This window comes from Lathyrus oleraceus, chromosome 7, assembly GCF_024323335.1.
Source record: "Lathyrus oleraceus cultivar Zhongwan6 chromosome 7, CAAS_Psat_ZW6_1.0, whole genome shotgun sequence".
Taxonomy (NCBI): Eukaryota; Viridiplantae; Streptophyta; class Magnoliopsida; order Fabales; family Fabaceae; genus Lathyrus; species Lathyrus oleraceus.
In genome coordinates, this window is record NC_066585.1 from 17,232,045 (window position 1) to 17,244,291 (window position 12,247).

Here is a 12,247-nt window from a genome sequence, read left to right on the forward strand (position 1 = left end):
GAAATTTTTTGTGCATGTTCTAGACATCTTAAGGAGCACTTGGATATGTGGTTTGAAATTTTTGAGTTCTTGGATTGAGAGTTATGACATGATCTTTGAAGATGTTACATTCTATGCCATGCCATTCATTGTGCAACTTCATGATTTTATTTGACCTGCTTGTGGAACTTGGATTGAGCTGAAGTTTTGCATGATTGATCATATGGATGTTGAGAATACATGTGAATTTTTCTGGAATTTTTGATTGCATTTCCTATTTGATTGGAATTTTTTCCCCTGTTTGGTCATTTGTTGATCTTTTGTGACACATGTTTGTATTTGGCTTGTGAAATTCTGGTCATTAATTGGATGGATGTGAAATTTGGCATGTGTATTCTAGACACATTATGGAACATTTTGGTTTTGGTCTCATTCATTTATCATGTTTGATTGCTGTTTAATGATTGATGGAAGTTGATGCTTGTTTTGATGCCTTGTGTTGGCTTGCTTGAACTTATCTGGACTTTTTGAATTTCATTGACCTACTTCCCTTGATCCAAATGAGCTGAAATTTGGTGTGCTTGATATGTTATGTGTTCTGTTTAGACTTGAATTTTTGTGGAATTTATTGAGCTGTTTTGATATTGATTTGATTGTGATCATTCTGTTTGGTCCTTTGAGGTTCCAATTTGCATGTTTTGTGCCTTTTCCTTCATGGAATGATAATGATGAATGATTTGAATGTGGAGTCACTTGGGTTGGTTTCTTGATTGTTTGATTGTGATTTTGGATAGTTTTCACTTGCTGTTTTGGATTTTTGATCTCATTTTGACCCTAGGCTTGTCCTAGTGGTCTTGGTTCTCATATTTGAGTTTGGCTTTTCAGGTTAAGAGGCCAATGCTTTAAGGAGATTAATGCAAGTTGATTGAGTTTGGTTGCTTGTTGTGAACTAACTTGTTTATTTTGTAGGATGCTTGGCTCACTTGAGTTGCTTGTGCTTTGCACATGTGATTGATTGCATTGTCTGTTGGCTCTTATGCTGTTTGTTTTGACTGTGTGATTGGTATACTGACTGTATTTGATTGATTTCAGGTACATTAGTTGCTAATAGTTCTTTAAGAACTTGTTGTGCTGCTGCTTGGTTGTATAAACCAATTGAGGTAGACTCTCTTGTCTCCATGTAGTCTGGAAGACCTGACTTGTTATTTAGCCAGGCAACTGTCTGAAGTCCTCCTTAAGAGGCGATGTTTGTGATTGTTTAACTTTGTCCCCAAGCAGGAAAAAACCTTGATTAAGGCAATTGGCAGATACAAGAGGTGTGTAGTCCACCTCCTGCTATTCTGTTAAGTCGTCCCTTGGTTCACATCACATGTTGATGCCTTGTGGACATTAACCCAAGATCCATGTACAGTTGTACAGTTGAGTCAGTGTCATAAGTGTAGAAGGGTTCCCACTTTCTGGACCCACACTTCCTTTGTCTGAAGCTCTCCCTGGCCAGGGATAAGAGCTGTGAGGCACACCCCTCACTCCCATTTCATCTGGATTCACCCTGACTCTCAATGTCAGGGTTAAGAGCTAACATCACCCTGATACAGTTGACTTGCTTTGGCAGTCTAACCCTTGATTTAGCCCACCTTGTCTGGATATAGTGTGTGCTAATTGCGAATGTTTGCTTTGTTTTGATTATGCTTGCATGCTTTGTTTTGCCTGTTTAGGTTTAGCTTGCTACCTGTGCAAGTTAGGATAGAAACCATAACTTAGGGATGATATGCATGATAACATCTAGGCTCGAGTCCAGCTCCCTAGTAGTGTGTCTCCCTTTGTATCTGGTTAGAATTTCTTTCCCGTTCAGGGGAACTACGTCGCCCTGATCCTCATACCAGATGAGGTACGTAGGCAGGAGACCGTGCGAGGTCTCTCCGGGCACCCTTTTTCTTTTTTTGTGTGCGTTTGCTTGACAGTTGCTAGGCTCGAGTGCCTGACTCCTTAGTAACTTGTTGTTTGTTTCTTCTTGTGTGTCAGGATATGGATGTAAGACCAGCGATTGGCTGTCCGTATCCTGATTGTGTTTGTTTGGTTCGGAAGCCGATGTAAGTCCAGCGATTGGCGTTCGGGTTCCATGTTTGCCCGTGTTTGTGTGTGTTTTGTTTGGCGTGCATGAGCCGAACTACGGCAGCTCTGATTCTCGTTCCAGACGAGATACGTAGGCATAGGATGCGATATCCTAGCTAGCCCTCTCCCCTCTTCCTCCATCTGTGTTGTTTTCAGTGTGTGTGTGTGATGTTTGTTTTAGCAACCTTAACCTATCTTTTGAGCGTGGATCCCGTCGAGTACGACGGATGCGTAGGGGTGCTAATACCTTCCCTTCGCATAACCGACTCCCGATCCCATTCTCTTTGGTCGCGATACCATGCTTTTTCCAGGTTTACTCTGAGCGTTTCCTTTCCCTCTTTGGGATAAATAACGCACGGTGGCGGCTCTGTGTTGTTTTTGTTTCAGCCCGCCGGTTGTTTTTCGCGGATGCAACAATACCAAATGGAAATCAATGACCAGGATAACACAAGCTTTAAACACGAATAGTGAAATATGAATTGGATAGAACTCATCTTGCACGTCTAAAGAATATTTTCAGACTCTCCTTCATAAGGATTCATATGAACTTTGAAACGAAAACACTATGATCATTATTGATTCACACAACTTGTAAATTCTGGATCACTGATTCAAACTCTTGGATGATTGATTAGAACTTCAAGCATATTCCTTCAATATTTTTTATTTGGTTGAAACTTCGTAAAATCATTTCCAATACTCACAAAACCGTCTTAATCTTCTTTTTACAATGACCTTCAAAGACTAGGTCACTAGAAAATGCTTTTGTTTTCTTCTCATTTTCTCATAATACTTTACAACATATTTTAGTGTGAATGCATGACCTTTAAATGAGGATCAATCCAGAAACAACTTTTAAGAAATAATGTCACAAACATACTGCATATATCTCAGAAAAATTGTTAGTTCAATCTTGGATGAATCAAAACTTAGAGAACATCTTAAGTATAATTAATGTGTTTAAGAATATTCTAGTAAGGTCTTACTTTGAATTAATATATGCCATGCATTGCAAGGAATAATAAAAAAAACAAGTAAAGCAATGTAGTTTCATTGAGATTCATTGAATTTCATAAGCTTCCAAAATGTGTGAGAAAACTCGTCTAGGATCGAAGGAACCATATCCTTAACTTTTGGAGTCGTTAGACTTTGATCAAAAGCCAGACTCAGATGTCAATTGTTAGGTGAGAATATGGAAACAACAATGTCTAGAAGAGGGTATAATAGACCCAAAATTCCTTTAGATAATTTGAAAAACTTTTTAGGTCCCACAAAACGTAATCAGAGATTTTAAGAAGCACGAAAGCAAAACAAAAACGGGAGAGCTTGGGAGCATCTCAATGAATCAAGCCATATGAAATGGTACATGAAGTTACCATGAGGTTGATTTCTTCTAGTGCAAGTCACTTTAAACGAAGTGATTTAAAAATACATCACTTGGATGTTCTTAACAATGCATAACTGACTTCATGGTGATTCCTTAAGATTGATCAACCACAGACCTAAGCTTATACATTAAATCGTTATAAGCACGGTCTAATCTATATGGTATATAATCAATGCAATCTTGCAAATATGCAACAACAAATATGAATGAATGAATGAATGAATGCTTGTAAAGTAAAAGGATAGGGTAAGGGAAATATACACAGAGATATATATTACTTCAGAATTCGTCCTCGTTTTTCCTACATGAACTCTTCAATGGATGATGCCATCAGAACATAATCAGGATCTTCTACTATGATGATAAAATGTTTACAACATTTGATTATAAAGAACTATCACACGATAATTCCCTTTGATGCAGACACTAAATTGCTAACAAAATACAAGATCCCTAAAGATCTTTATCCAATAACATCGATATCCACAATAACCTACTCCAATTATTCGTGTGTGGCGATCCTCCTGATCCCACTAACTTTTTGTCTAAGTGATTGACATTAACTGAGTGTATATTGGATAACTCTCAACTTTGTCTGCATGCAATATTTCTCCAACGCCACCAAAGAATGACAACTTCTTACTCCGCCTTACGGGTCGTTGATACTTGATCTTACCAAATTCTTCCTTGGAGTATAATGAAAACTTTCATCTTGTTAGATAATAACTCAATGTCAAACTGCACCCAAGAAACGATACATGCACCTGTTACAATAAAACACCAGTTTCACACAAAAATATTATATACTCTAATGTACCACTAGTCTCTCTTACACTCAATCTTTAAAGGTGGGTCCATAAACAAGGAAAAATACTAAGGATGAAAATGGTGAACAATGTTAGATAATCTCAACAACCACTGACATTACGAGCGGTTAGTCAAGTAATTCAGTTTTGATGAATGATGAACATACACACAAGGTTCAATCAAATTTCTAGATGAATGGGTCTTGGTTCTTGATTGTTATCATTAGCTTGATCAATTTTCAAGAAGATTGATCTACTCATTATCACATTCACACAAGAACAACAACCAAATTGCACAAAATAAGATGCAAGAAAAAAGAGAAGAAAATTGGCATGGGTTCAATATTAAAAGGTTGGTGTTTGATGAAGAAGAGACAAGAATGGTGTAAAGATGAACACTAAGAATAGAAGACAAATAAATCACAATTTTTGTCTCTATGGATCACCATAGGTTTCCCATAAATATTATTTTCACCATAAGAAACAAATATTTAAATAAGTAATGAAAAATTTGACATTTTGAGGTTTGATTCGAATCAAGAAGGATTTGTGATTCGAATCAATCTGGACAGTGCCAAAAATGGCACTTTTTAAAGTTAATTATTCGAATCATTATTTGCACTTGAATCGAATCAAATGAGGTTATGATTCGAATCATGTTCAATTTTTTATCTGAATCATTTGGTTCAGAATGATGCTCCAATTTTCAATTGGTGAGTGATTTGAATCAAATACCAAATCATCAAAATTCAAATGTTCTAACTTGTGATTCAAGCTACTCATGTGAAAATGACAAAATAGAATTTCACAGGCTTAAAAAGAAAATACCAACAAGGATAAAATGATATAATCATGAAATGTAAAGGGTCGTTGGCGATACACTTTAGTAGGCAAAGCGATTACAATCAAATGGAAAGAATATTACAATCACACGGATGACTTAAGATAACATATAAATTACAAATACCCAATGAAACAATAATAGAATTATAAAACATCAAAATGCAATTGATACTTAAAGCACGTAAATGATACCAAATGATACTATGTGCTTTCACATGTCTCACGTCTTTCAGTGTTAGATAACAACCAATGTTTGTATCTATACAAATATCTCATTTTTCCATAATTTTGGATGTATTATCATTTTCATTCTTACATACCAAAATCACCATTTATATAGGAGGAAAAGAAGTCTTATGTGATGTTACGTGGAATGATCCACCAGATCCACAACCCAATATGTATTTTATGATGTCAAATTAATATACCATCATCCTAAACAAAGATTACTTCATTGCCTTGAAAAATGATAGCGGTTGTGTTATTCGCATCACCATTTTTTGTTTCTCTCTCTTAAGCTTCCTACATTCTATCTTCATGTGACCTTCTGACAATAATGACATTCTACATCTTTCTTGTCAACGATCTTACCCTAAAATTATCTTTAGTCTTGCCTCTTAACATGTCTCTAGTATTGAACTTTTTGTGGCACGATACTTTGTGACAAGCGCCTCAAACTCTGGCGACATTCTTTATCATTTCTTCTTGATTCTTCATTAAACATGTTATCTTTTATTATGTCTAATGTTAGAACACTTTGTGATGCTGAGTTACTCAACCAAACCACAAGTATGTCACATTCATCTTCAAGCATCATCTTCATATTAGTGAGTTGATTTGCTAATCTCAAGTGGTCAAAAACACCTTGTATTTCTATGCACTTGAGATTCACAAATCGCCGAATAATAGAAACTTTATTTTGGATTGTCTTTCTCTCGTACAAGGTTTCAAGTGTCGTCTATAACATGTACGCAATTGTTTCTTGCACAACATGATGAAAGACGCTTTGATTTATCCATTATCGAATTTGTCCAACAATTTTCCTGTTCATCAAATTTCAATCATCAACTGACTTGTGGATTGGTTGTGTCCTTTTATTTTGCAAAGGTTGATACAAATCTTTGCAATCGAGTATGTCTTCCACTTTCAAATGGAATAGTTTGAATAGATTAGCTTTATCATTGTTATTGATGTCGTCGAGGTTGACTCGTCAATTGTAAATGATAAAAATTAAATGTATGGTGAGTCGAAGCTCTAATATCACTTGTTGAAAAAAATATCTATTAAAACATATAATAGAGTGTCGGCAGATGATTATCCCAAGATCGTACTTTTTTTACACTTTAAATAATAACAATGGAACAAGAAAACAAAAATAATTATTATAATCTCACCTATACAAAAGTGGTTAAACTTTTTTGAATTTTTTCTTGTCAAAGAATTTTCTCTAAAATGAAATATGGATGTGGCTTTTATAGTTATAGTAATGGTTATAATTAATGAAAAAGTTTTATCCTTTTCTTATATATTTTCCTTTAATTGTGTTTACTAAATTTATTTCCTAATTCTTAATTTCCTCTCCACCTAAAGACAAAAATACTCATCACAGTACGGATAAGAAACTGAGTCAAATCTTACTGTTATTGAAACTGTTTTCTAAACGTTCAAAACTGTTATAAAAAGTTGTCTGGACTTTTGTGCTGAACTGGTTTTTAAACTGTTTTTACGAACCAGCAGAACTTCCTTCTTATGAGAGTAATAAAGTAAATTGGAGTGAACCGAAGATGCCTTCAAATTTGATATTTTTAATGGAATGAAAAAACCAAACAAATCAATTCAATTCGTTAGTCCTGCAAGCATGTCAAACAAACTTAGTATTCAATTTAACTTCCCCTATCAAACCTTGGTAATCAGCAAGGATAAGCAGAATTGCAGGAATACAGTAAATAAAAATAAGTAGAATCAGATGATGTTCAGCAGAGGACTTCCTTGTATATCTGAAATATAAAACTGCCAAACTATGAGTTAGGATAATACTAAGCTGCACAAAAACAAGTAACAGATGAAGTTTCTAAAAGTATCTGAATCAAATTACATAACTGCAATTCTTTTCTTCCCCCTAATTCATCAATTTTATTTGTTTATCTAAATTGGCAATAATAATAGCAAATCTACAATAATCATTCAATGAAAGCAGCTTTTTTAGAGAATTTAAAATGCTTAGAAAAGAATCTCATAAAGGAGGTTTGTTAACCATCCCTACCTACCTTAACATATTTTCAGAAATCTAGTTGCACATAGCAAAGTCAGAGATGTATTCAATTAACAGAACAAACAAACATTCCAAACTATAATCCATCCAATTAACAGAACAAACAAACATTACAAACTATCATCGCTGATTATAACTAAAACTAATATGATAGGAAAAATTATTAACTATTAATAAAAATTCCTAAGCCTTCACTATGCAAGTGATGTAAATAGAAAAAAGAGAACCGGTAAAAAGTTACAAATTCTTCCTACAAAGAAGATGCTAAATCCCTGCTTCTGCAATTCTTTGATTCTACAATTTGTAAGTTTCATGCTAATTTAAATTGTACAAAACTCAATACATCGTAGAACATACATCATACAAAATGCAAAGCATTTCTAGGCTGTGGAGGTAGAGAGTTGAAGGTGAATCTAATAAGACAGAAGGGTATAACAGTCTAAATAGGGGAAAGCCAGAAAACAACATTCTTGAATTTGGAATCTTTTTAAAAAGGCATGAATAAAAAGAAGAAACAACAGAATTATAAATAAACTGAATTATTAACATGAGTTATGGGAGGGTAAAATTATAATTGAATGAACAACAAAATTGTATATATAGGTGGAACAAAATACCACTTCATAGTTTTATGTTGTTTGAACTACTCTTGCCTCCTTAATTCATTCTTTTTGGTAATGAATCTGTACAAGCTATTTTTGTGCAAAAGCCCGTGTGTGTTTTCCGCATTAAGGAACTGCACTCATTTTGCTTAAAGTTGTTTCTATGCGCTCACTGTAAGTGCTTCTTTCTGGCAAACAAAATAACTTTCAATTGGACAAAGAAAGTCTTTCAATCACGAGATAAGAACACCTAATTTTCTGGGATCAAACAGCCATAGTAGATTTTTAATGCCCTTGACCGTCCAGTGCCTCCTAATAAATGACTGGCTTGGCAAAGCTGACTAGTCTTCAAAACTTGGAAAGAGAATAGATAACTCAAAACAAGGTTTGTGCAATCATTTCCTGGTACATCATGATTAAACAAGCTATCCATCATTCCAATTGGATTTAGTACTTGACTATAAAAACGATTTTCCAGAGTTGTCAACTTCACCTAGAACAAGAGCCAAATTTTCTCATCAGTTCTATGTTTTCAGCAATGGTTGATCCAGGAGTTCCAATAAAACCAAGGGATGCACAACTGCATACAGACTGCTCAACATAAAGAAGTACATCAGGCAATCTCTGACTGGAACAATACTTATTACCAATTCTAGACTCTGAATTTGGAATAAACCTCTGTCCGTAACCTGCTGCAGTTAGTTTCTTGGCTGCTTGCATAACCAGCTGATCATCCTCTCTTAAGAAATGCACCTCATAGCTATGTGTATCACTGGTTAAATCACCTAAATAGGTATCACTCCAATTGCCTCTAGGAAGATCAGTCATTACAAAAATATGTATGGGCAGAGGGCCTTTCTTTCTCAAAGACTCTAATTTTTGTCTTAACCCATCAAATGTGGCCTTATGATGATTCTTAAACTGACCATCTAGCAACCTAAGCTGTGCGCAAAAAAATGGAGCTTTTATGGTTGCTTTAGCAAACTCCTTTCCGGCATTCATAACTTCTGGGACATATGGAAGAAACTTAATCTTCTCCGTCAAAGATAAAAACCTCTCATCCTGATGTAATTCGTGAAGATCAATATATGACTCAGAACCTTTGTATGTGGCAGAGAAAAGGCTTCCAAATGCTAGCATTGAAGCTGATTCAACTTCAGAACCAGGTCCAAGCGTCCTAAATACATCCCTCCGTCTCCTAACATATGATATTTTCTTTTTCTGCTTTAGTTGTTCGTCGGGTTGGAATGAATCTAACACTCCATTCTCACGACCATCTACATGGTAAGTCCATACTGTAGTTCTGCAATCTTCATTGATAGCATAAATACACTTTTCAATATTCCCACGAAACCCTGCTAGCAGGGATCCACATTGATTTAGGCTTTTAGAAGCGGCGGACTGTGACATAGAATCATTATAACAAGCCAAATCTAAGCTGATGCCACACCATATGGATACAAAATCCCTAAGATCAATAACTCGAACAAGACTAGAAGAAACTAAAGATGAGATATCTATAACCTCAGCAATGGAGATATACCTGCAAGAAAAACAACAGATGAAAACTTACAATTCATATTGATGACCAAGAGCAATGAAGTTTCAAATACAAAAACCACAGAAGAAAGATGTCACTCATACCATTAAATCATAGTTTGTATGTTACCGACACTGCTTTTATTATATAAAAAGGAAACTAAACAAATTGCATATAAAAGGAAAAAGTACTACAACAACAACAACAACAACAACAACAACCAAGCCTTATCTCATTAAGTGGGGTCGGCTACATGGATCAACTTTCACCATAATGTTCTATCTAGGGCCATGCTTCTATCCAAATCGAATCATGTTGTGAAAATCATGGAATAGAAATGAGCAATGTTGTTGGTATTTAGGGTATGTCATAATTGGTTTACTTGAGCTTATCTACTATCCTATGGAAACAACGTCCATAAGTTATTTTCAGCTTATTTAAATAAGCTCTTCTAAATATATAAAAGCCTATAGCTTATATGAAAAAAGTTTAACTTTATTTGTTCTTTTGTTTCGGAAACAGCTTATTATACTAAGCATTTATGTTATAAGTGCTTCATTAAGCTGTTTATCCAAGCAAAACAATAATCTCAAATCAAAAATATCATACATACAAGTTACAACTTTACTGGATTTTATATCTGATGAATCATGAGTTATAAATAACAAGTTATTTGTAAAGACACAAGATAACACAGTAAAGTTACTGTTATACGAACTATTTTCCAAAAACAATAACAAGATGATCAACACACATCAGAAACATTTTTTGCATCCTACTTCAGCAGAATTCAACAAATAAATAAACAAACAAACCTTCCATCCCGAATGAGTGCGATGATATGATCCCAAACCGAAATCCGAATATCATTGGGTTCCACAACCCGGAACTTAGGACAGCTACCTAAAGCAACAGCATGATGATCCAAAACAGGAGGAACAACCAAAGTTCGATTAAGTATCCGTGCAATCAAAAGAGCATGTTTAAATTCCAAAAGCTGGTTGTTGAATCCACTGTGAGGCGCATACCACATGAATTTCTCGCTTAACGCCAAGGCTTGGGAGGAGCATTGAAGCGTCGTTGAAGTTTGGGCGAATTCACTGAAATGAGAATCACGTTTCACGTAATAGGAATAAATAATAAGAAAGGAAAAGAACGTAATAAGCAGGGAAACGGGAATGAGTGGGAAACGGGAATGCGGTTTTCGTTTAGGTAACATTGTGTTAGAGTTTGGTAATATTCGAATTGTGTTAGGGTTTGTAGATGTTGATTTGGTTTCAAAAATCGCAATCAGGAAAAAGCCGTGAATTTTAGAGATCCGTGTCGATCAACACCCTCCGGCCTCCGTGAGTGTAGTTTGGTAACGACCGTGGCAACGCCGGAGAAGAAGATGGGAAGGTTCCGGGCTGATTTGATAAATCAAGTGTGGGTTTTGTTGAAGTTTATGGATAAATTAGACTAATGAATTTATCTAAGAAAATTTTTAGAGAATGATGAATCAACTTGGTTAATCTTCTATGTGTTATTAGCAATGTTTTGAAAAACGAGAGTAGCAGTATCGAGAGAGATTTGAAAGAAATTAATTCCACTCTTAACACGGAACTACTAAAAAAAATATTTTTTTTATTTACCTATACATAAATATTACTAGTATGTTAGATTAATAAAAGTGTTAAATATGTTTTGTGACCTTAGAAACTTTCTTTAAATAATTATTTTTTAAAAATTCTCATCCATATTTCTAATTCTCGTATTAAAAATATCATTAAAATTAATATTAATTTAATTAATTAATAAATCATTGTTAATTTAATCATTAAAATTATCGTTAATTTTATCGTTAAAAATTATTGAATTGCATAATTGATTAAAAGTGTGACGAAATTTTTTAAGAAAATTATTTTTAAAGTAAAATATTTTAAAGATTAAAAATGAAATATATTTATGAAAATCACAAATAAAATCATTTTTAAATTATAACATTAAATTAATTAAAGAGTTAAATATACTTAGTATTTTATTTTTAATCTCTAAAAAAAATTTTAAAATGGGTTTTCTAAAAAATTTCATCTTCTGTTATTTTTGTTAAAATCGTTGTTAGAACCGTTGCTGTAGGAAGATTAAATATGTGGATGAAATTTTTTAAAAGAATTACTTTTTCAGAAAAACTTTTTGGAAAATTAAAAATAAAATATAAGAAATTTAGAAAGATACAAACTTAATTTAATTAAAATATTCAATTATTTTTTACTAGTATTATTTTTTATTTTTAGTTATATGTGTTAGTTCAACAAATTGTTTTAATTCTATTTTTTATTTAAGATTTATATAAATATTTTTTAAAACTACATAATTCATACATAATATGATTATATTAAAAAAAATGACTTGTCCCAGAATCTTAACTCTTCTCCCTTTTTTTTCTACTATGATCGTCATCTTTTCAAAATGAAAAATTGTAGGAATCAAAATTTCCACCAAACAAGCAAGACCCTTTTCCATATTTCCAATATACCTCAGCAGAAGACAAAGCTATTTTGACCCAAAAAAAAAGATATATATGGATTCAAATCTTCAACTAAATAAAATTTAAAATCTTCGGTAACTAAAAAGTAAGAAAACATTCCATCCATTAAAATTGAGTTTTTTTTTCTTTCTTCCTTTATTCAAATGCTTCCAGATAATATAAGAAACGTGAAACTCTAA

At 33.6% G+C, this 12,247-nt stretch overlaps 1 protein-coding gene across 1 annotated transcript; it reads right to left on the reverse strand.

Moving 5' to 3' along the window:
* Positions 1–7,901: 7,901 nt before the first annotated feature.
* Positions 7,902–11,115, reverse strand: LOC127100449 (O-fucosyltransferase 30). Its single transcript, XM_051037652.1, has 2 exons — positions 10,357–11,115; positions 7,902–9,544 (listed from the first exon to the last, which is right to left on the reverse strand). The coding sequence occupies exons 1-2, from the start codon at positions 10,758–10,760 to the stop codon at positions 8,491–8,493; spliced, it is 1,458 nt and encodes a 485-aa protein (XP_050893609.1). The 5' UTR covers positions 10,761–11,115; the 3' UTR covers positions 7,902–8,490.
* Positions 11,116–12,247: the final 1,132 nt, after the last annotated feature.

What these genes read in the sequence shown, in the direction of transcription:
- LOC127100449 (XM_051037652.1), bottom strand. Translation starts at nt 10,760, where the DNA reads ATGTTACCTAAACGAAAACCGCATTCCCGTTTCCCACTCATTCCCGTT. An exon ending in GCACTCATTCGGGATGGAAG is followed by an intron (nt 9,545 to 10,356) that starts GTTTGTTTGTTT and finishes TTTTTCTTGCAG; the next exon opens with GTATATCTCCATTGCTGAGG.